General features: G+C 35.4%; 1 protein-coding gene across 3 annotated transcripts in view; it reads right to left on the bottom strand.

Annotated features, from left to right (window-relative positions):
- Positions 1-4929: 4929 nt before the first annotated feature.
- Positions 4930-25449, bottom strand: part of NRIP1 (nuclear receptor interacting protein 1) — a 91605-nt gene continuing 71085 nt past the window's right edge. For all 3 annotated transcript variants that reach the window (XM_054585223.1, XM_054585225.1, XM_054585224.1), the window contains one exon: positions 4930-12091. In XM_054585223.1, the coding sequence (XP_054441198.1) occupies positions 8312-11752 (3441 nt within the window). In that variant the 5' untranslated portion in view covers positions 11753-12091 and the 3' untranslated portion in view covers positions 4930-8311. The remainder of the gene's footprint in view (positions 12092-25449) is intronic.

Here is a 25449-nt window from a genome sequence, read left to right as displayed (position 1 = left end):
TATCTAAAATACATAAATCTACAGAAACAGAAACTAGATTAGTGATTATCTAAGGCAATGGGAAAAAAAACTGAGTTGCTTTTTGGGGTGTGAAAAATGTTCCTAAATTGATTATAGTTACTTTCTGAATAATTAAAAATCATTTAATTGTATACTTTAAATGGGTGAATTATACAGTATATCAATTATGTCTCCATAAATTTATTACATGAAGAGCAGGAGAGGGGGAGAGAAAGAGAAGTGGGGAGGGAGGGAGGAACCACCCTGATAAGTGGGAGGTTCTGGTCCATTCCTGCCTGAGTAAAATTTTACTTTGTGAGGATCAGATAGCCTCTAAATACTATACAGTCATACCTCAGTACTCGTTGGCCTCAGAACTCATTAAACATTGTACTCGTCACATTTTGACAAGAAAAAAATATTTCAGCACTTGGTGCTTGCTTGGGACTTGTCACACTTGCTAGAACTTGTATGAGTCACAATGCTGCCCTGCAAGAGAACATGCTTCATTGTTTGGTACTGGTCAGTTTTGGCACGTGTCACAAGTTCTGGGACAAGGTAACGAGTACTGAGGTAGCACTATTATACAGTCCCATTCACCTAGTGACAGCAACATCACCATTATCTTTCAAGAAGGCCCTTTGCTTCTGGAAACCTTCCTCACATTACTATCAGTTACAATGTGAAGCAAAAGAGAGTCTTGGAGTACAACTTTATAGTGATTATCTCTCCCTTAATACATCACACCCCTGTTGTACAAGTCTACAACCTTACCTAAGGTGAAGAGCCCTGACTGGTGTGGCTCAGTTTGTTGGGCGTCATCCCATAAAGTAAAAGATTGCCTATTTGATTCCTGGTCAGGGCATGTGCCTAGGTTGTGGGTTCGATCCAGTTGGGGCATGAATGAGAGGCAACTGATTGATGTTTCTCACATCAATGTTCCTCTCCCTCTCTCTCTAAAGTTTTTTTAAAAAAGGATGAAGAGATGCTGGGAAAAATATGATTTTAAATGTCTGTTCTCACTGGAAGTTCCTTCTCTTTGATGAAAGTTTGAGTATGATTATTCGTTATTAAAATAGTTAAGTTGGTAGCCTTCTTGATTTGCTCAAACTAGAAAGGAGGTTATAGGAAGAGAACAGATTAGGGAGGGTTCCCTCTTCCTTAGCAAAATTAGGGGCACTGTGCTTCAAACTTCTCCAACCTTCCTCTAATACATCTAGCTGTTTCTAAGGTCCCTCTAATTACATAAATATCCTTGTGACAATCACCCCTTTGTTTGAGATAGACCTCTTGAAGCTAGAAGTTGCCGTCTGTTTCTTCCCCATGGTCTTATATTGGGCAGAAATCAAGAGTCATGTTTATCAGCTCTACTTGGTTACGGAAAGGGATCTATTCCATTCTCACTGCAAACCAATCTCCTTCTGAATATGCTCTATATTTGGATTTTCACTTCCTTTTGGACATATAACAAGCATGATTTCATCCAAGACCTTATTTTTTCTCTTGGGGTTTAGGAACAGGAAGTGTGGTTTTTCTGGACAAAATGCAATAGTTAAAAAATGTTTATTACATTAATTTTGTATCGGAATAAAAGGATATTACATCTACTAACTCAATTCCACATATATGAGAGATGAACGTTTTTCATGTAAGTGTAACACACCTTTAAGGACCTACCGATGGTTTTTATTCAGTGGAACTTATGCATTACTTTTTTACTCTTTAAAACCTAATTTGTCCTGATGGCTAAGTTGTCACCATCAAAGCCCTCTAATCATTCAATATTAATGCTAGTGGTTTAGTTTATACGTGCACTGGTTTCTTGTATTTCTATACCACAGGGACCCAGATTTCCCTGAGGATCTGAAATAGCCCAATGTTAATTCCAGCTTCTACCCTGGTGAGGCTCTTATCAAGGAGTTAGTTGTACCACACTCACAAAGAGTATTTTCTGCCTGGGTTTGATTCCATGTAATTCAGGAGAATGTAGCCGTCTGGAGCATGAACAATTTCATGGTTGGTGGAATAGGCCATGCATTTTTGTCTCAGGACTATCAGCACAATTGTGTTGGGGAAAATTGATAGCTTCCCTGCTAAAGGCAAAGCTTCTAAGATGCTTCCTGCTCTTTGTAGGAGGTATGGTACAACAGGTAACTAGCCTTATATTGACAAAACCCCTCAAGTTCCCATTCTCCTTTTAAGAATCAACTCTTCTTATCAGGAACTTCTGGCAGATAACATTTATGCAGATTAGAGAAGACAGGAAGAATATCTGGGTTGGCCCACACAGTTCACGAACCTTCAGGGTAGCAATGGCTGGGAGGCTTGGCATTGTCTCAGGGAGACGAATGTGTTCCTATCTTACAATTCACTTTGTTGGCTTGGGAGACCAGGGAGGGAAAGGCAGTCTTTCATTTTCCTGTGTGGCGAGAAATCTCCTTCATTCTCTGACAGGGCATCCATTTACTAACTTCCATATATCAGGATTTGGACTCAGTACTGAATGTAAGTTTAAGAAGACACACTACTTGCCATTAGAAGTATAAGGTAGGTTAACCACTCCAATGAGTACAATAAGGGAGGTCTACATAATTATGGGATTGTGGAGGGCTGAATAACTTTGTCTAGAAAAATCACACAGGGAGGGTTACTTTACAGAGGTGATCTTTGTTAATTTTTAAAAGATGGACACGTCTACATGGAAGAGAGGGCAAAGGAGGGAGGTGTTTAAGGTGGACAATGTTACCTGACTAAAGGCACTGATGCCAAGACCAAGAAGGTAGATGTGTTCAGGAAACAGCGAAGGGGAGGTTTGAACACTGTAATGATTGGTGATGACTGGCAGTAAGGTGTTCAATGGTGGGAAAGTCAGCTCCAAGTGTGACAAGGCCAGAAATCAAAGGGCACCCTATCAAATGTAGCAAGGCTAGCTGTCACACTCAATGGGTTGCTAAAATCTTACAAGATTTGCAGCTTGTTTATGAAAAGATTAGCTTCAATCATAAGAAAATCACCTCACTCTCCTATCTGCAAATTATCATTTCCTGTCAATTAGCTAAGGGGAAATACCACCTCAGAAAAATATGCCCGCACTGTGCCTCTACTCTGTGGCCCTGCTGGTATAGTTTTCAAAAAATACCAGTTAACACTTGTACTATGTTAGGTCATGTTCTTTTCCAGGTGTGACCCCAGAGGTGAATGTTTATCAGCAAGAATGGACAGTCCAAAAGGATTATAAACTTTTCTCCAACTTTAGAGCACCTACTGATGAGGACTGGTAAAAGCAGGCTGGGAAACAGAAGCTTCTCTAGGTCTGTGTGTCAATCAAAGTGCTGTAAAAAGACAAGAATTCCTCGAACACCCTCTTGATTCTGACTGCAGAAATATACTATTTAAAATTTTGGGTTATTGTTGGAAAGGTTTATATATTTACTTTTAGACACTTAAAAAGAGGGCATTGTAAGTGCGGTAGCATTTCCTCAAAGCTGGAATTAATGGGATTTGAATTGTAGTTCCGATTATTCTCTACCAACTAAAGAGAACATTAATTGTTTTCAGAGCAGGGGTCTTTAACTTACCTATGAAGATGGCACCTTTAATATTGTAAATATCAGTGTACCAACCACACAGAGAAACAGAGCAGTACATTAATGCTTTGTTTGCTAAAGCATTAGCAAACAATGGGATTTTTGCTATTCCTACGCCGATTCCTCCATCAACCAACCCTTACTAGGTGGTAGTGTTAGAGCCTTCCCTAAGTTTTATGGAATAAACTAAAAATGGCATGGCTAATAACATTTAAAACCTATTTTCTGTAACTAAACAGGTCACAGTTTTGTGGTATCAGCAGAACATAATTTTCAAAATTATTTCTTCATTGAGATTTCTATATTAATAAGCTTGTATCAACTTCGCACAGCATGGGTGATCATCTTACTTGGTTATTTAAGACCCTCCACATTAAAGCCATTGGCACTACCTTCAGGTCACTAACTGGTGGTTCTGTTAAAAATCCCTCTCAAACATTACTTGATGTATTTATTATTATGCTCCATTAAATCAATAAACAAAGCATAGCTGTCAAACTCTGATTCTGATAATAGTGTCTACACATACAGCAAGGTGTAACTTTTCAACATTTTAATAATGTAGAAAAGCTGGACGTATTTCTATTACTTGGATATTTTTTAGACAGTATTTATAAACCTGTTACAGAGACTGCAACATTTTCAGTTAGATAATAACAGGCCCTTTTGGTTCCAGAAAATAGAAACTCATCTTTGGGAAGATGCCTTCCTCCTCCACTAAATTATCATTACTAATATATTTGTAACAAAATTCCTAGGCCATCAGTTCACAAAGACAATTTTTTCTTTTTAAAAATAAATTGTTCTCTATTTATTACATTTGTATATTGCTTATCATTTTCAAGTACTCATTCCTGATACACACACAGTATTTTTATGTACGTGCACACGCACATATACTCTTTAATGAAAAATGATTGAAGGCTTTCTTTTATTTAAAATAAACTTAACACCCACTGAAACTTGGATAAAAACCTTCTAATAAAATCGTTTTAAAACAAGTATATATCCAATTAAAATTACCCTGGACACTATACAAACTCTTTCTCATTTTAAAACTCTACAGTGACCATTTTAGTTACGTAATGAATAACAGAATTTAGGCTAGGTAGGACAGACTGTATAGGCTGTCTTTCTGAGCCAGGCACTTCAATTGCCCTATCCCTAGATACACTAACTCGCTGGCCACCTTCCTCTCTATCCCTTTATTTTTCAGAGAAGCGCAAAGCATCTTGGAAGATTTCCTGCTATTTTCATGACCAGACTTTTATGTTTATGAAAAACCCAAATTCAGGGAACACCCAAAAAATAAGTCATTTCAAACCAGAAATAATGCATTTTTCTCATTTATTCAAATTCACTGCAGGAGGTAAACACTAAAAGATTAAAAAACAAAACAAAAAATTCACACTGCAGTATGTACAGTTTCATGACATCACATGAAGAAATTAAGTTTCTAATAAAAATGACAAATTATATACTGAGATCGCATCAAAATTGGTTGTGTAAACCCCAGAATTCATACCATGAATGGTAATGTGCCTATATTCCAGCATACTGGAACACTCCTGGTATAATGTTTCCAATGGGATTAAAAAACTCATGAAAGTAGTTGTGTGAACTCTTTATGTTGAAAAGTGGGAGACTTGATTTTAAAAAGTTTTAAGACCCTTGGGTTCAAAGCACATTCTTTCACAAAGCTAAACCACAGAAGTCATGTCCAGAAATGGAATACTGTCATGTTGGGATGAACATCTGATTTGACTGAAGACATTTTGCCAAATGCAGAGATGCACAGGGTCCCCCATGCACTTTTCATGCAGCAGGTAATCACAACTTAAATAAAAGGTTTATTTTATACATTTGTCCAGACTTGCAACTGTATACATACATGCACAAATTTTAAACCTGTCTGATTATATTTACACTTATACATGGAATATACAGAAAGCAAAGAGATTAAAAGGCTTTTTTTTCAGTTGCATTAGAACAATACAAAATACGTATTTTTCATTAAGGAAATCACTATTTACATCACCTTTAAAAACCGATTTTAACATCTTCATGTAACAAGTCAATATATATATACATATTTTATATATATATAAAATATATACTCTCACCAGTTTACTCTTCTGTAAGATGCAGCAGAGAATAAACAGGTAATGCTACCTTACTGATGTCCATGAGAGCTGTAGTACCTTCACAAATGACTTCATTAGGAAATTGTCTAGATTATCGAAAATAGTCCTTGAAAATGTGTATGTGTACCCTTGTACCTACATATGCATAAACAAAGTAAATTTATGGGTATATGCCCTTTCTCATTGCTCTTCTTTAAAATTATCCTAAACTTAAATTGGGGACATCCTTTAGTAAATTAGAACAGCATTCTGTGTAGTCATGTTTACTTATGTATTACATATCCTCATTCCTTTAACTGTTAACAAAACCAACCAACCAACCAAAGAAACACACACAAAAAATAGCAATGCTGGCCATTGATGTTCTTTTCTCTGATCTAAATTTCATGCCATTTTAAAAGTCCATTTTTTTCTAGCATATCTCCAAGGCTCCAGATATTTCACAATGGCAGGAAAAAAAATGACTTGTTTAAAAGCTTATTTATATAGTGTAGACAATATGATTGCCATGGAGTCAGTATGGGATGGAGCAGAATAGATGCATTGGCCAGTGGAATTTTCATTTCAGAATAAGCATGACTTCATCTCTCCATGATGGAGCATAATTTCACTCCTGACTATGGTATAATAATATATTCAGTAACTATTTACAAATCATTCTGAGAAAAAAAAATAATTGTTTAGGGTTTTAGATCATATTAGGAAATAACGCCCATTTTTAATATAAAAATCTTAGAAACAACTTCAAGTAGAACAACTTCAAAGATAATTCCTTCTAACTAACAGTTGATTATATAACAATTTTTTGATAGGTCTGTTGTTAACTTGGTTCACAATTAAAAACAAAAATATCTGATGAAAGAATCGTGGATTGTAAAAACTGAACTTAAAAACACGGATTTGTTTCAAGATCGAAACCCCAGGAGGCTCAATAATGTATTACATTCTTCCAAGGCAACATCAATGCTTACTTTTAACCACTATTATAAAGCACATCAATGCAGTGACTGTGTAGAATTCTATTCTGTCTTGTATATGTGCCCTTTGTACTTTTCTTTTTAGTTGATCTGAGTTTAGTGCCTTTCTTGGGTTTGAAATAAATGTTTCCATCTTTGTTAACATTGTTCTTAGGATAATGATTTTAATAGAAGATAAGGATGTATTCAGGAGTTTCTAAACCATCCTAAAATCACCTGAGTTTGGTAAGTGGCCCTGTTATTCCATTCCCTAAGGCTGATTAAGTTGATGTTACTCATTAGAACACATAAATCACAGATTTTCCTGAGATATTGAGCCAGGTATGAAAGTTGCCCCCTCCACCCAATTTTTTTTTTGTCATAAAAAGTGTTCTGAACCCGATTTCCAAAGATATAACGATAATATATAAACTACAATATTGCAAATATTTAGTTAATGTGTGTCTGTACTGGGGAAAATATAGGCATCAAATGGTTTTCTTTTCTTTTTTTATAGTCCTGTGTTCTGTGGAAAGTTCTAAGCAATGGTTCTCAAACTTCAGTGTGTAGAAGAAACACCTAGGGGGTTTCTTCTTAAATGTGTTCAGATGCAGATGGAAGACTCCCAGGTCCACTTAGCAGAGATTCTTGATCTGTAGCTCTGAGGTGCTGCCTAGGAATATGCATTTTAAAACAAACACTCCAGATGGTTCTAATGCAGGTGGCCTGAGTCCAGCTTTAAGAAACCCTGGTCATAAGACTCACAGGTACCAGAGATGGTGAAAACTGCCCAAAGAAAAGCCATTTTGCTTTTGTTAAAAACTTCTTAAATATTCAGCTATTCAGGAAACCACTTGAAGATAAATGTTAACTTTCTTAATTCTGTAAAAGGAGGAATATTAATTTAATAAAGTAGTTAAAATACAAAAATGAAAATCTGCCCCCCTTTTTTAAAGGATCTATCAAACTTCAATCAATTGTAATCAATTTTACTAAGTAGTACAAGGTTTAAAGAAATATATATTGAAAAGGACCGGGGTGGGAAAGACACTCTGGGCACCAAAAAATCCTTTCCAAGAGTTAAAAATAAATGTTTGTCTCGTTTGTTTGTTTTTAGCAAAAGTGAAAAATGTAAGCACTTTTTTTTCTAATTTATTTTTAAATTAATAACGAAAAGCGAATCAGCACTAGTTTTTTAGTTCAATAATTCTTCTTCAAATAGTTATTTAAGTTTGGGCTTAAAAAACTGTTATGTAGGCTGACTTCTGAAAAGCAAAGTACCCTCATAAAGGCAGCAAAATGCATTTATCCACCATGGATGGAAATTTACATTTTAATTTATGCCTATTGTCTGTGATTATAAAGAATTTCATTAATAGGCTACTCACAGTCGTTGTCTGATGCATACAGAAGTGTTAAACAACCAATTCCAGTTGTTTCCTCATGACATCTAACGTAAAGCAAAAAGCAGTATGCATATTGAAACATCACCAGTAACCAATACTTTTCAAAATGAAAAAAGTTTGTTATACCATGCTTTTCTCAAATCATGCTCTTATTTATACAGATCTCAAGTTCATACTAATTAGTTTTAAAAAGATCCAAAGCTGTTATCAGGTAAATTTTATTCTGATTCTTTTTTTATTGTTAGCATATTTCCCAGAAGTCCATAAACTTCTCCATTTGTGCTGTGTGGGCAAGAGGCATTATTTCCCATATGGCTATTATAAGGGCTTCTTAAATTGAAGAAAGAAGCTTTAGTTTCTGCAGCAGGAAGTAACTCTTCTTTGATTGTAATCTGTGGGATGCTTTCAGCAGATGAAGGCTCCCTCCAAATGTCCTTGTCCTGTGTTTCTCGACTGGTAACAGAATTGCCTCCTTTCTGGAGCATGTAATACAGTATTGGGTTAGTTTTGGTTAGTCTCGGAGAGTCTTTTTCATACTCACTCTTATCCACATCCGCAATAACCCACTTAATGGGTCCCTTGTCACTGGGCATGGAACACCCATTCAAAAGCCCAGATTCCGGTCTAGACCCTGCACAGCCCAAGTGCTCAGGAAAAGGAGGACTCATGGGAGTTTTTACTACTCCTGGGTATGGAAATGTCCTGTTATCCATGCAACTGTTTGTCTGAGCAGAACTGTACATCAGTCCATTTACAGAAGAAATGCTCAAGTCAGGTTTGCTGTTGGTCACGTTATTTTTGTGTCCTTTCTTTTTATTCTCGATGACAGAGTTACTCCTGTGCTGGGACAAATCTCTAACACAGTTTTCTGAGAGAAGAAGCTGTTTCAGAACATTGAAGCTTTTGCTCTCTCTGGCCCAACTCCTCTGTTCACTTTCACTGGCTGAACCATGACTGGCAGGATATTTAAATTCGAGATCATTTCTGCTAAATTTCAGCTCTTGCTGGTTAATCAAGGACCCATACAGTACCTCCGGGCCACTGTTATTTTTTGTCTTTTTAAATGGGTTTTCTAATGGCTCAGTGTAAAGCTTCCTTTTTTTAGGGACCATGCAAAGATTCTTAGATTCTAAAAGTGTCAGTTCACTGTTTCTGTGACTGTTGTCCAGATCATCTAACGGGTAACTGTCTTGATTTTGTCTCAGCAATCGACTTAACAGGCCATTCTTTGAGAAAGAAAAATCCTGAGGTGAAATGGGCTCCGATTTAAAGTCCTCGGAAGTTGGTAAGGCAGCTGCGCTTCTCTGCACAGGAGGAGCCATACCTAAGAATGGGGCACCCTTAGCATCATGGCTCAAGTGCATGTTTGTATTATGAATTTGTAAGTCATCGCAAGGCTCAGATTTTACTTTTACCATCAGTATTTGATCACTTAAAGCTCTATCTGTATGTTCCTGAGTACTTTCATCTCTTAAAGGAATTTTCTCTTTCTTTTCACTCTTCCCTTTGTTGGGGTTTCCCAGGAGCAACTGAAGAACAGTGCGCCGTTCAAGAAGGTTTTCTATTTCAGAACCAGAAAGTCTTGGTTCAGAACCTGCTGCTTGACAACTGAAGGCTTTATTTTCTTCAACAGCATTTGTTTTATTTGAGAGCAGAGGGCTACTGAATCTATCGATCATACCAGTAGATTTATCTGTATTTACGCTGAGCTGTTTACTGGGTCTCTGCTCTTCTCCTGAAGTAGAAGACTGCATTCCACACTGCGCTAAATTCTGTAACAGTTTACTGGCACTGAAAGTCGCAGAGTTTTGTGCACTTTCATTTTGGACTGGTTTCTCATCTTGTGATTCTTTACTTTTTGTAAGGTCCATTAAGTGGTTAGATGTGGTATTTGTTGGCTTTTCGGACTGCGTGCTGCAGGCGTATGGTGAAGAATTCCATTTGATGACCAGAGAGTGCTGGGAAAGATTGATGGGAGACTCTGCTTTGGTGGATGCAAGTAATGGAGGAGTGCTCACTGGAGTAGTCCTATGTGTACTAGGGCTTTCTATTACAGAAGTCCTCGCATAAGTCTGTTTACTAAACTTTGTCACATCACTCTGCACTTCTTGAGGGCTGTTGTTTCTCTCCACATTTTCTTCATTCTTATGGCCAAGTAGCAATTGAAGAAGTGTTACTTTCTGGTGTGAATTTAGCTTAGAATTCTTTGAGGTATCTTGATCTTCCTTGATATCTATGTCGGGGACTTTTGGATCCCAAGTGTTCAGCAAGGATTGAGTTAAGTTATCCAGAGAAACAGGTTGGTCAGGTTCTGGTTTTTCAATTCTGTGTTTACAAGACAAGTCTATGGGAACACAATTGGAATAAGAACTTTCATCACCGCTGCTATCATCTGTAAAACTAGGGTTGTTATCTGAGTATTCATCAATAGTTGTAGGTGTACTACTATCCTCAAATACGCTTCCTCTCTCACTATGACTGTGTCCATTCATTGGCTTAGGTATGGTCTGGCTTTTAAGAAGATGTAAAAGCAAGCTATTATTAGCAGCTTGTTTTATGTTGCTTCTTTCCTGTGAGTTCTTATAGCCTGCATTTTTGGGGGAAGAAGGAACAGTACCCAATGGATTTTGAAATGTACTTTTGCTAGCCATTAGTTTGCTCGATGATGTTCTTGCTTGACCATTAACATGGCTTGACATTCCTTTTGAGAGGTGGAAACTGCTCATATCCTTCTGCCCATTTTCTTGTAATCTGGCCATAGCAGCAAGTCTTTCACTTGCTGCTTGATTTGCATTTTGTGTTTTTAAAGCATGTTCCCGAGAATACTGCTGTAAATGGGCTTCGCTTGAAAGGAGTAATGCTAATTGACTACAAGCAACACTAGGTTTGGGTGAAGTGGCAGGACTAGCCCTTTTTTCCACCATGCTTGCAACAGCCTGTAATCTTGCAGCACACGATAAGGGTTCACTCATGACCTTTGTTCCACTTTGTCCAACGTGATGTGGTGACTCCACAAACCTATCTCTGATGAGGCTTTTAGTTACGTCAGGAAGATTCGTATCAGGCTTTTGATCTTTAGCTTTACTTTTCTTCAACAAAGTTTTTAAGTGACTTGATGCGACACCATAGCACCTTAAATCTTTCTCCACTTTTAAAGAATCATGACTGAGGGCATATCCTTGTTCCTTGAGGCTCTGCCTAATTTGCTGTGACAGAGCAACAGTCTGCAGCCTAGAGCTGAACGACTGAAGCAAAGAGGCCAGTAACGTGCTATCCTGTTTGCCTTTAGGTACACTGTCAACCATGCCAGCTAGCAAAGCTTCCTTCTTTACGTTTAAATTTACGATGGAATCAGACAGCCGTTTCCGCTTCGCTGCATTCCAGTCCTCAGAAGACTGCAATAGTCTGGCTTTTTTGAGATGCAGCATGCCAGATCCCTGATATGTATGTGTATTGAGAACTGGACCATTACTGTGACAGGTAGGATATGCATTACTAGAAATGTTAAAGTTCTGATCTTCTTCATTGTGCTCAGCAGACTTTTTGTCGACGGCAGTACCTGATCCTTCTGCTGCCTGATGCATTAGTAATCCCTCTAGGTAAGTTAAAACAATAGAATCCTGGTGCACATCAGAGCCAAGCTCTTCTCCATGAGTCATGTTCAATAGAAGTGTTCACGAGGGCTAGGTTTCTATTCACTTTAAAGAATGGTTTTCTGTGGGTGAGTGAGATATAACTTTAATAAATGAGTGTCATTTTATCACCTTCCATAGCAATTAAGCAGTGATGTACTGTTCCATTCTGACCAAAATTTCTTCTTGCAATGACAGGAGGCAAGCAAATTCCAATGCAGTCTGACCACAGCTGATCAACTCCTAAGCAAGAAGGAGAATTCCTTAACACATAGGTCTGCAGCAGCAAGCAGATTTAATCCTTAGTGAATATCCTGATTCTCCTTTTTCATCTTTTGTTCCTCAGTAAACGCAAATATTGGTGTCCTAAAAAAAATAAAAATAAAAAAATTAAGGAGATGCAGAATTAGAATTGTGCTATATCTGTAAGCAAAAAATTATATAGTACTTGTAGTTTTTACATATACATAGAGGTATAATGTATATATAAATGCATCAGTCACTACTTTAGCAATTACTGCCATTCCTATTAAACTAGAAATCTCTATTGAAGTGCTATGATTATTATAAAAATGATCAAATAAATTAAATACTTTAATATTATATAATTGTCTTCAAAGGCCACGAAGTTTTTGAATTTTCATAAGCACAATTCTGAAAAGTAATGTGAATGCTAAGTCTACTTTAGAGCAATATAGCTCTATAAGGGAGCTGTAATTAGCTCCCTTACATTACCACGAGCTTAGGAAGGAACAAAGGCAGAAATGTACATACAGGGAAAGAGATGCACATGACATGGACCCATCTGATGAGTCTGAGATGGGGCTGAGGCCTACAGAACTGATTCATTCCTGACCTCATCCTCCAAACATCAGATATTCCATCAAATAATTTTTAGAATTTCAAAGAAATAAAATCACTAACAAGTATAAGATTATTTTGTAGGCCTTTGCAGTGTTGACAGTCTTAGTCATATTTATGAACATTTAGATATAATTACAATTTTATCTCTATTTTTACCATGACATTAAAAACAGCAAAGAATGATTATTTACATGCTCATTCAGATCTAGCAAAGGTTTTTTAATGTGTCAATTTTTAAACTTTACTTATGTGCTCTATGTAGAAATTTTAATGTGAGGTCCATTCCTACCAGATGCAGAAGACAGGTTACAGGTAAACCTGTAACGCTAATTTTTTAAGATGTTCCTAATGTAAAATACTCTTCCCCCCAGACCCATGCCATTTCTTCTTTTGTGAGTTTGTATAAGTATATATAAATTAAAATATTATCTGTGATTTAAAAAATCTTTAAATGAGAAACAGTTTAAAAAATGTTTTAGGTTACTTGCACTAATTTTTAGTTTAGAGAATACGGTGACTATAACGCATATACATATAACTATGACTACACACTAAGCTAGCACATCATCCTGTAGAAAAGTAAGAAACAGTTTAGAATAGATTTGAAGGAAAGATGAATAAGTTATATCAGAAAATTTTGTATAAGTCAAGGTGGCTATTTTTCATTGATTTCTTTGAAAAGAAATTCTATAAACAGCACCAATACATGTAGGAGAGAGAAAAAGAGCTTCTCCTAGAAACCTGTTTTTTAATAGGAAAATCTGTAAACCAAAGATTGTATTTCCTGAGAGACTATTCCAGGTGCTTCTCAGTAGCAACACCTGCCACCATTCTGGCAGAAAATGAAATGCCTAAGAAAGCAGGAATTCTGAGACTATACTTAGGCCTAAGTTTACTCAGACCCTTAGAAAAGATCCAAGTCTCAACATAATTAAAAACTTCAGGAAACTGAGCCAAATTTCTTTAGAGAACTTGATTTAATATCCTTTAAACAACAAAAATGTGAGAAAACAATAACAATCCCTCCTACACATTTTGTAAGTTTTGCCTTTTCATTTTTACAGTACAGACTTTAATTGAGAAATTCAGAAAATAACAGGAGGTATAATATTTGGATACCTACAGTTCATTGGGACCTACAGATATTAGGATATTATGAATGTAAAATATTACTACTTCCTATTAAATATACTTAATATTAAAATTATTTTGTTAGGATTAGCCTGACTTATTTTCTTTTAGTAAAAAGACAACCACATTATTTTTAATCACCAACATAGAGTTCGCTATCTTGATTTTATAAACCTATTACTTCAGAGTGTCACCAGATGTTTAATACTACATGAATATATTCAGTTAAAAATATCTAAATGTTAAAGCATGTAAGGATTTGGCTTCCTCTATACACAATATATATGTACATCCATATTAATTGCAGCATTATTGACAACAGCCAAGGTATAGAAACAATCCAAACGCCCATCAATGGGTAATTAGGTAAAAAAGATGTAATATATAATGGGATTTTATTCAGCTATGGGAAAGGAGGATACCCTGTCCCATTTGTGACAACACAGATAACCCCTGAGCATGTTATGCTAAGTGAGATAAGTGACAGAAACACAGTACTATAAAGTATGACTTGCAGAATGTAAAAAGTCAACCTGTTAAAAACAGCAGAATAAAATGGAGTTACAAGGGGATAGGAGATAAGGAGATACTGTTGGGAGACGCCCTGTCTGGTTTCAGGAACTCTAGCCCCACTGACAGGTGAGAGAGCCCCAAGGTTTGAGCTAATCAAGGAGGCCTTGGGAAAACAGGCCACTGAGGAGACAAAACCTCTCCCCCTGGCAAGGGCACTGCCCCTGCACCCTTCACATCACCCTGCTTAGCCCTGTGATGGTTGCCAGTCAACGATAAGGATGGGTAAGAGTCCTTAAAAGGAGGGATGACCTAAGACAGACACAGCTGGTATGGGCTGCAGACAAGGACTTGGGGGACACGGAGAAAGGGCAAAAAGGCCCGCACCCCTCAGCTCGGCTTGGATGTGGCCGGAGCCCTCATTCTATCTGAAAGAAGTCTCCTTATCTCTTGGCAGCTCTGCTCTGCCTGCCTGGCTCAGGCTTGAAACAATACTAAAGGCAGGCACAACCCTAAACTGGATCGGCAGTTCCCAGAGGGAAATCAGGCCTGTAAGTAAGTTCCTTGAAGCAAGCTTTGTTCTTCCTTCAAAAGCTATGATAACCAGCTCATACTGGGAATTTACATTATTTACATTAGATTTACATTATTCATAGACCCTGACCTGAGACAGATCTCCTGTGTCCCTCCAACTGTTATCTATGATCTCTATTTGTTTTCTTTGACATTGATGGATGAGCTTTGCAGCCATACCCCTGCGCCTATGGTTCTCAATGAAAGCTTTTGGAACCGGGGGCTCGGGGCCTTCCCCACCAGAGGGAAGAGCCATGTCCCCTCTCCTGGCAGACAGAGAGGTGTTTGCGATGACTCGCGTTCATTCCCCCTATTGGTGCCAACCCTGGGACAGGCTCTGCGGGATCAGAGCCCCGCTCCCATCTCAGCTGGCTCCGGGCAGTAGCCCTCAGATCCAGGAGCGCCCCACGTGGTGTTCCCCGCAACAAGATATGACTGACAGGGCTTAAGGGTACAAACTTGTAACCAGTAGTAAAGAAGTCACAGAGATCTATTGCACTGTATAATGAATTCAGACAATATTGTACTACAATGATGTAATGTGATAAATATTGCTTCAATAGCAATCATGTTACAATAAATATATCAAAGTAACATGCTACACACCTTAAATTTACAAAACGCAGGTCAAAGTTAACATCAAATAAAAAAATAAAAATTAGGCAACCTTAAATTTCCAAGAAATATATTTAAAAACTAGAATATTTATAAAATAATGTAATTCACTGGCTTGTCAGTGGACCCACTGGCTTGTCCATAACTTCATTAGAGTTTGTATACATGTCTATTTAAAGATTTTCAACATTCTCTTCACTTTCTTAAGTAGACTACTTCTGTGGCATATACTTGTTAAATTACTTCTGTGTAAAGGGAACAGAATTATTCAAAATATTTGGTTTATGGAGGGTAAGTGTGACTAAAGAGAGTAAAGGTAAGTAAGGATAGGGGGAAAAAAGGGTAAAAAAAATTCAAATGAACACCTCACCACTTTTGCAACTTATTAAGTTTTCTAAGTAAAGATTTCATTTAGAAACTAAAATAAATTATATTAGTATCTTGTCTTCAAACATTACGTTGGTGGGTATGACAAGCAGAATGAAGATAAATTTCTTTATTGAACATTAAAAATACATTTCTTGAAAGATGACACAGTATTAACAAGCTATGCAATAAGAAAACCAGTAACAGTAACATTTCACTACTGTATTATCCTTCTAGGCACTTCCAAATTTTCCTGTTGGCTTACTATTTTACTCTTTATTTGACACAGCTGGAAATAAATGATAAATTAATTTCCAAGATAAAATGGCAAAATGCTTAAAGATACAGGAATAGTAAGATCATCAAGATTTATAATCAATTTTTGGTTTGTAAAAGGTTTCAAAGATATATGGTAATAGCAAGATACAATATTTTTCCTATTAAAGCACATTTACTAAAACCTTAAAAAAGAATAAAAGTAATGTAATATACTCCTTCCTACTTGTTACAAATATTTTTAAAAAAAGAAAAACTTTAGCCCTGGCTGGTGTGGCTCAGTGGATTGAGCACTGGATTACAAAGCAAAGAGTTGCAAATTCGATTCCCAGTCAGGGCACATGCCTGGGTTGCAGGCCAGGTCCCCAGTGGGGGGCATGTGAGAGGCAACCACACATTGATGTTTCTCCCTCTATTTCTCCTTCCTTTCCCCTCTCTCTAAAAATACATAAATAAAATCTTAAAAAAAAATTCAAAAATCTGGGTCCCAAGAACCCAGAAAATGTATCAAAGGTTAATGTATTTCATGGCAATTTAATAAAATTCATGCTCAATACTTTTATGGTGTTAAAATTATAAACTAATCTTTTTATTAATTTAAAATTGTTTATAAACATAAAAATACTTCTTTGAGACTTTACTGGTTCACTAGAATGTAGTAAAAAAAAAATACTGTAATAGTGAGGCAGAATTACTTTTAAAATAATGAAATCAAACTAAACCATGAAAGAGTTCCATGGAATCTTGACCATATACACTGACAGATTTTAGGAAAGATCCAAGTTTCGATGCAATAACTAGTTTAATGAAGTATCTAGTCAAATGCTTGAATTCATAGTGGAGGTTTTTTTATAAACTACATTTTCTTTTTTTAAATACCTAAAAAATAAGAAATTATGTTGATGCAGGAACTTCCTTCAGAGCGTTAATCAATAAGACAGTTGTAAATAATTCAGAAATTAATAATTTCCAAATAAATGTTATACTGATTCTCTCAAGTAGTTAAACTATTTCCATTGCCATGTATTTGGAAATGTTGTATTCAGCTACGGGAAAGTCTGCTACATTTTTAAACACCTTTTAAAATGGTAAAGTCCAAGTAATAAGATTTTACTTGGGTAAATGAAGAATGCATCTACTAGGATTCTTATATGTGAGGCTACTTTTGGTTGAGAGAATGAGAAAGGTCTTTCTCCAGCTGTTTTTAAGGGAAAAATTCAGTATCTTACTTGCAATCAAATTCTCCATTAAAAACACATTCTATAAAGTCACTTTGTATGCTATTTAAATTATGTCTAATGAATTATCTCCTGTTTTGTGATTGTTTCCATGAAACCTACTCCAATTTCTTCTGCATTATCAAGTAATACCTATATGAGTATTGAATTTCAAGGTATTTCTGCAATGCTGTGTTAATAATTCTTTGGATTCTTGGCTCTGGTTCCTCAAAATGCAAAAGTAATTGAAAGGCTACTTAATTGCGGCATTCAAGAATAATTCCTATCAAACAATATTATCTAAATTCCACTATGGATTACTTAGGAGATGCTTTTGATATAAAGGATAAGGAAAACATTAACATGTTTTATTAAGGATTAGAAGGAACATCATTTTAATACAAAGTCCTATTTATTGATCCTTATATTTAAGCAATTCGAATCCAGAGAAATCATTCAGAGAACTCTCCGTGTTCTCTAAGGTGAGACTTTGAAAGAAAGTTTTAAAAGTTGAACAGCAAACAAAAACTCAAGAACAATTTATCAAGAAGATATAACAAACATTTTATCCAAATAGGTAAGATTAACTTTCCAAGCCAAGGACCAATATACAGTTAATAAATCTTGATACTTAATTTCACAGAATAAGAAAGGAAAAATAACATTTCAGATAAGGGTTCTGGGGCTTCATTGAAAAGCAAAGACTACAAGTAAATCCTCTTTGTAAATTAAATGTTTGGGAAAAAAGCTAAGAAAGAATTAAAAAACAACTGTTGCCATTTCACAGCAGGATAAGCATATAGTAAAAGAGTAGCCCTGAAATTTCAATATCAGATAATATTTCTATTTTTGGGAAAAAGTTATCACAATCATTATATATGCTCTTTGATATAATTTGAATTCCAAGATAATAACTTTCTTAGTATGATTATAAAAGATAGATGTGTGGTTGTGTAATTTGATGGGTACCAAGAAAATTTATTTAAAAACATTTTGCTCAAGTGAGGACCTCGACATTTGCAATTAGAACTTACGAGCTCCTTGCCCTCTCCCAGGGGTTCTCATTGTGGACACAAAAGGTGTTCAGAGGTTGGTGGCAGAAACTACTGACACTGTAGTAAAACAGCGGCCCAGGCTGCTCTCAATTGCAACCTGAGGGACTTACATATTTTTGCCCAAGGCCAAATTTGCTTCTAACTTCCAGGTCCATCAACTTTAACTTGCTGTCAGCTGCTTCCATAGGAGTAAAATACAGTCACATTATTATTAAAAGAGACTCACTAGGACACACTAGTGCTTGACTGACTTGGTGTTCAACACTAGGACATAAGTATCTGAAGACCTCTTCAAATTTAAAATTTTATTTCTATTATTCCAAGTAATTTTTCAAATTGTAGTTGATAAAAATGACAAGATTTTAATAAAAAAGATATGTTGTCAAAAAGCTGTAGAAATAGCTATGACCAATATACTTTATAACCTTTTTAGTGAATTCTAAGGAATGATATGATTTTGAAATAGTCATATCCTTTACCCATCGAAAAGTTATATACACTACTTTCTTCAGTGCAGTCACCAAATTTCAAACAAATGTTTATTTATAAGCTAAATATGAGCTTATATTCAAACTGGATCTTTTGCTTACCTCACAATGGCTATGTACTGGATAAAATGCAATGGTAAGGATTTTGGGTCCCTAATAACAGATAAATTAATGCGAGAAATGAAATAATTTTCCTGACAACAGAATCAAATATCCTCTATAACTGATACAGCAAATTGATAATAGCTTCTTTGTTCTGAATTATCATTAGAAGGCTTAGGTAGATGAATCAGACTCAATAAAATCCACCATCTATTTAACTCTGCCTCTACATTTAAAAAGTTAATTTTAAATAAAAATTAAGATGAAAAATTTGGAGATTTTAAGTTAAAAAGGCTCACAGAATCAAAGGAGCTAGAGAAAGAGCCTAACTGACACTTTCTATTCCAAAAATGCAGTACCTTCCTGGATGCTGTGTTGCATTATCTTAGATACACAGAAAACTAGAAACTGCTAAGTAAAATTAATTCTAACGACAGTTTTAAAAATACAGGAAGAGAATTACTATATGATAAAAAATACATATGATATTTATTTAGCATTAATATTAATGCCTGTTCACTGCCTTCTACTGTTCTCAGAGAAATAATAGTTTCTCTGAAGAAACATAAAATAATCACTAACAAAATATTTTGGTAGCACCTAGTGTGAGAAAAAAAGATTAAAAAATAAAACAAACAGAGGGAATAGTTCTAATAGCTCTTTAAAGTAACTAGCCTTTCTTTCAGTTTTTAAAAGCATAGCAGTTCCCAATCTTTATCAAAATATGAAATGTAATGGAAAATGGTGCTTTTTTATTCTTTCTGGAATTTAAATACACACACACACATCCTTTAAGATTGGGGCCTAAATCCTATTGAAGTCAACGATGATCCCTCACCACCATCCCTAAAATAGATTTGACATACAGGCTCAGCACAAGGTCAAGGTCACAGATCAGGAAGAAAAATTACCAACAGAAGTGATGTAACAGCTGGCATTTGATCAAAGCTCCTGGGGCTTTTAGTACACTTACCAGACATTCTGCATTTACTCACAGGGTACACTCTGTTTCAAAATATTCTCCATCTTTGAAGACAAGATCTTCATGTACTTTTTGTTACAAAGCATATTCTATGTGTTTTAGAATCATGAGTTTTACATGTGTGTATATATGTGTGTATATATATATATATATGCTTGAATATTTATGTAATGTTTTATTTGTTATAACTAATCATTGCCATGTGACAATTTTGAAATTAATTTAACCTGCAAGTTCCTGAATTGACCAAGCTCCCCGACACCTCCAAACTTTCATATTAGCTAAAATGGAAATCAACTGTATGTTCCTCAATATTGTGGGTCACTTCTTGCCAAATAAGAGTTTAACTGCTAAAAATTTGTTCAACCAGAAGTTTTATAATGTACCCATATTCTTCCATGAGATTTTCCAAAGTGTGTATATATATATATGTAAAAACTTTGGTTATCAGCAACAGCAATAAAAGTGATTCTTAATGGAATATATTACTGAACAATGCAATTATCTAACAAAACCATAAACTGCTTCAGCTATTCAAACACGGTATTAAATTTACCTTAAAGTACATTTATGAAACTAAGAATTGTGATAAATGTTACCTAAGCAGTCCAATCAATAAATCATTTTAAGTATGCATGATGCTGTTGACGTAAATTTATAACATGGAAAGCTTTTCTTGATAGCTCACATTATCACTTACTATAGTTTTCTTTATATAATTTGCAAATTATGATACATGTACATGGAAATGTTCTCAATAATCAGCTTTTCATTTTGTAAAAGCATTTTTTCATGAATTAAATAGGTTTGAATAAAAAAAATACCAGAACTGATATATCCTAGAAAGACTGCTGGTTTCTCAAAAACAAAGTAAAAAGAAAGTATATTTATACCAGATTTTCAAATTAAAAACCACTGAAAATGGAATTTCCGTTACCAGGAATAACCAGAATGTGGATATATCAAAATTACTAGTAATAGACAGTAATTTTGTACATCAAGCTTTGATCACAAAATCTATTGACTTATCTTCTTTTAAAATAGAATCCTTTACACTGTGTTAAGGTCTATTTAGAGGAAGCACTTATCAGCTAATAATTATGTCTTCTTTATATGCTGCCTGGAGGGAAGCACTGCCTTGTTGTGAATGAAACATGAACTCTGACATCACTCTTGCCCATAATGGCCCAAAACACAAGCTTTCTAGATCAAAGGTTTTGGTCAGACTGTCATAAATAAATATCACTACAGACACCATCCATGGACAGAGAGACTGATGATATCTGTCAATATGAATTCGACCAACTAGAAAGACGATTAATAACAACAAAGAATATTCACAATGTGCCTGAGAATTTGTCTTTAAATAGTCACAGGTAACTTTAAAATACATCCTACAAACAGGAAAGTAAAGCTATTTGCACACCATCAGGAGGCTATTTACTCTAAATGTTTTCATTTTTAATGAAGAAATTACCACCGTACTTTCCCCTGACTTTCTTTTGCCCATCTGTACACGTAAGCAACTGTCTGCAGTAATCGTATCAGCAACAGCAGCCCGTATCTGCCAGTTTGCAGCCCAGCTTCGTTGCTGCCCAGGTCTCAGAGACGTTCAGTCCATACGGCGAGGACCACTTGCACACGGACCTTGCCAGGGCACCTGACACTCAGACACAGGCGCAGACTGAAGAAGCGGGGTGCTAGTAAGGAGGCTTTAAAAGAGGCTACTATGAGCTGGAGAAGAAACAAGAACTACGACTAGGTAACAAGGTCAGGCTTTTTCTGACTTACTAGATTAAAACAAACGAACCAACAAAGTCAAAATCTTTAAAATCATTAAAAACAATTACTATCTACTGTTAGCATTATTTAAAAAAGTTAAAAAATTTAACACTGAAAAATTAAGCACTTTATGAGAGTCTCAATTTTTATTATGTACATTTTTTTCTGCCTTTTTGTGTTTGTTTTTCTTTCTGAGATGGAATGATATGTGACATGGCATATATATACTATGTTTCTCACTTCTGTTTCCTAGTTTGTTCAGCTCTAGTTATCAATTACTTAACATTTTATATCAATACTTCCCACTCTTGCTACATTGCTTTGTTGTTTTGGTCTTTATTGTGCTTTCAGTTGTAGCATTTATTTAAAATAAATAATCTGATTTATATTTTTGTCATTACACACAACAATAAAAGTAAGACATAACAGTGGGAGAAATAATGTGCTATAGGATAAAGTAAATCTTTTGCTTAGTGCCTCTCTCCTCATTCACCCATGCAATCTCTATCATCATCATTTCATGAGATGTATCAAACTTAAAAATACATCATATAATGCATTTTTAATCATATAATAAGCCCAATTTGCCTATAATCAAGTTAAAAAATATCTCTTTTATTCTGAGTTTCAGCGGAGCACTCACACCTACTTGGATAGCATTCCTAGAAGTCCACAGGCTGAGGATAGTTTTTCATCTCTGGGACTCCACAGGGCTCATTAGATCTTCCTATAACCCCATTAGTTTTTTAAGAAAAATTTTGGTTTGTTGATACCTGGCCCTCACTTACAGGTGTTAACTCTTTATGGGCAAAGATTATGTATTTGTCATCCTTGCATCCCAGCACCTGGCCAAGAGGGCGCTCCTTGTAGTACATGCCACAAGTCAACCTTTGAAGCCTTCTGAGTGTGAAATGAGAGGTGGGCTATCATAATTCTAAGGTACCTTAAGATTTAAAATGATATGATATTATTTATAATGTTTTGTTCTAAATTCAAGATATCTCCCCCCCTTGAATATAACCTAACAAAAACCCCCCACAAAATTCAAGAGTAATAAAGTATTTTATCATACACAGGAAGTTCTATGGGTTTGGAAAACATGTGACTAGTATTCTGTTAGAAGAACACAAGAGAATAAACATTTCAGAAATATATATATTAGAAGATCTTAATCTTCTTTATATCTTTATAAGACAATCTTTGTTTTAATATGTTTAGGGAAAAAATCATATTCATTTAGTTTCTTTTAAAGGCATCTCCCTAGGCAAGGTTTCTAAGATCTAATATGCCCACAGTCTATACCAAGAATGAGCAAATATTTCAAAATACATTTTTCCTTTTCAAACGACTCACTCTAAAAAAGTTGAATAAAATCTATTTTACATTAACATATTATCTTGTTAAATTTTCTCAAAATATTTATTCCCTAAAACCAGATAAATCCAACTCAGCCTAAAAACAGTTATAAAATTGAGGAAAGAAAATCTTTATGAATTAACTTTGTACTGTGTCAGCCACAATGGAGAAACTGTTTCCCTATTTCCACTTTAAAAAAAATCAATCACTGAAGTAAATAATAAATACAAGAAGACCTGAACCTTTCACATTGTGTGACAGAGCAAATCAAATTCGTCAAAGCTATTCTTTGGATGACCTTTTTCACTTGAACCTGTATTTGTTGAAGAGTTTCAAGTATGGCTAAATAAAACATTATCCTACTATGAAGAGACTCAATTAGAATATGTAAAAGCACTAAAATTACTTTGTAAAGACTTTAAACCTGAAAAACTAAAAATCAATTCAACAAAAAGAAACATTAGCCAAGCAACTCTTGAAAACTGATGCAAGAAGTGTCAACGTGACACTGTCATACCTTTTCTACTCTTACCATGACTGCATTCACTCCTTTGACCTCTATCAAAGGGGTAAGCTTCAGATCTCTTGCTTTGTGGCATGGTATTAAACCTAAATAATTTTTCTCAGGTTTGAGAAGACTAAGAAGCCATGTGGGACCACAAAATATCTAACTTTGATGTTAGATTTTTGAAGATTTTGAAAACTCAATTTTCTAAAATGTACAGCAAGACACTTTTAAGTATGTATTAAAAACAACTCTTATTATATATAAAAGCTATTTATTCAGGCATCTGTGTAAAGATATTACACCATTCAAATCAAATTTCATTTTCTATCATTATAAATTTCTTTTTTGGCAGACACTTTATTTACTTGGACTATGACTTCTTTTAAAAACTAAAGTGACAAATATTCTAGTCTCCTTAAATATTGGGAATAAAAATGAATAGAACTTGTATGAAATTTTCAGAGCATCTAACTTTTAGGAAAAGAAACCTATTTTCCTAGAGTGATTCTATGGTACATCTTGCAAACTGATTCTACAAACATGATAGAGAGGACCATTGAATTTACAGGTTAAAATTGAGTTGAAAGGTCATGGGCCTAATCAATCATCCTTTATAACCTATGTGCCAACTCCAGTTGTATAGTTTATTTCTGGAAACCTCCACTGACCCTGGACTATCTTCCAATATGGTATCATTTGGAATCATGTGGCTCTGGGTTCAATTTCTGGCTCTTTCATTTACCAACTGTTTGATCTTAGGCAAGTTAACTACTCTTGAAGGTTTTGTTTATAAATGTGCGGAAAAAAAATCCTATTTCACAGAGCCTCGAGGACTAAATATGACAATGTTCACATAATGCTCAACAAAGTGCCTACACACCGAGCAGGTGCTCAGTAACGTTATCCCTTATTCAGAGAACTTGTTCCATATTGTACAACTGCCTCAATATAAAATTCTTCCTTGCACTGAGCCCAGTCTGTCTCCTGTTGGTCTGATCCATCCCTGGTCCTTCTGGGGACACAGAAAATAAAACTAATCCTTCAGTTATCCTTCAAACACTAGAAAATAGCTGCTATATTCCACTAAGTCGATCACTTGGCTCATGTCTAGATAAGACAGTTAAATTCCACTGTTGACAAGAGTCTAGCAAAGGGCAAACAAAGAAGAGGAATGTTCCTGGGCACCAGTCTGTAGTGGGTGCTACAAAAACGCAGTTTGTTTTTTTTTTTAACAAATTCCTGACTGGCTAAGGAAGAGCAAAAAGTTCCAGGGAGCTCTCTGCCACAGACTGCTGACCCCTATGGTGATCACTGTACATTAAAAAAGCCCTGCTTTTTCCCAAGTGCTTTAAGCTATATTTTCTCCTCAAAATACAAGGGTATATTTTCTTCATTTCTCCTCAGGAAGTTGGCAGACTATTATATTATCCTCATTTACATTTCAACAAACAATACTAAAGCTAAAAGCAATGGAGTGACTGGTTAAACCGGCCAGTAAGAGACTCATCAAAACCATATTAGGGTCTCATGAATTCTAGCCTTTCTTATTGTAGTAAATTGCCACAGACTATGACAAAAGTGAATTTGGAAACATTTGATAAGGCAAATGCTTTTGCAGCACTTTGAAAAGTTTGGATTACTCTTCCTACTTTCTAAAACTTTGTCTCTACTGTTTTAAATCTCTTGTTTCTTTATTAGAAAGGCCACAAAGCTCAGTGGTTAAAAGAACAAACAGTCTTTGGATTCCTGACTCTGCAATTCATCAGTGGAAGATTTTGGTCCAGTTACCTACCCATCTGGAACTCAGTTTCTTTAGCTGTAAATAGGAATAAAATAGTATCTAGCTCACAAAGCTGTTGTATTAAATGTAATATGCATGTAAGATAGTATAACATCTGG

Source organism: Pteronotus mesoamericanus, unplaced genomic scaffold, assembly GCF_021234165.1.
Source record: "Pteronotus mesoamericanus isolate MK-2021 breed Mesoamerican mustached bat unplaced genomic scaffold, CSHL_Meso_final contig_82, whole genome shotgun sequence".
NCBI lineage: Eukaryota > Metazoa > Chordata > Mammalia > Chiroptera > Mormoopidae > Pteronotus > Pteronotus mesoamericanus.
This window is presented reverse-complemented; position numbering and strand designations above follow the sequence as displayed.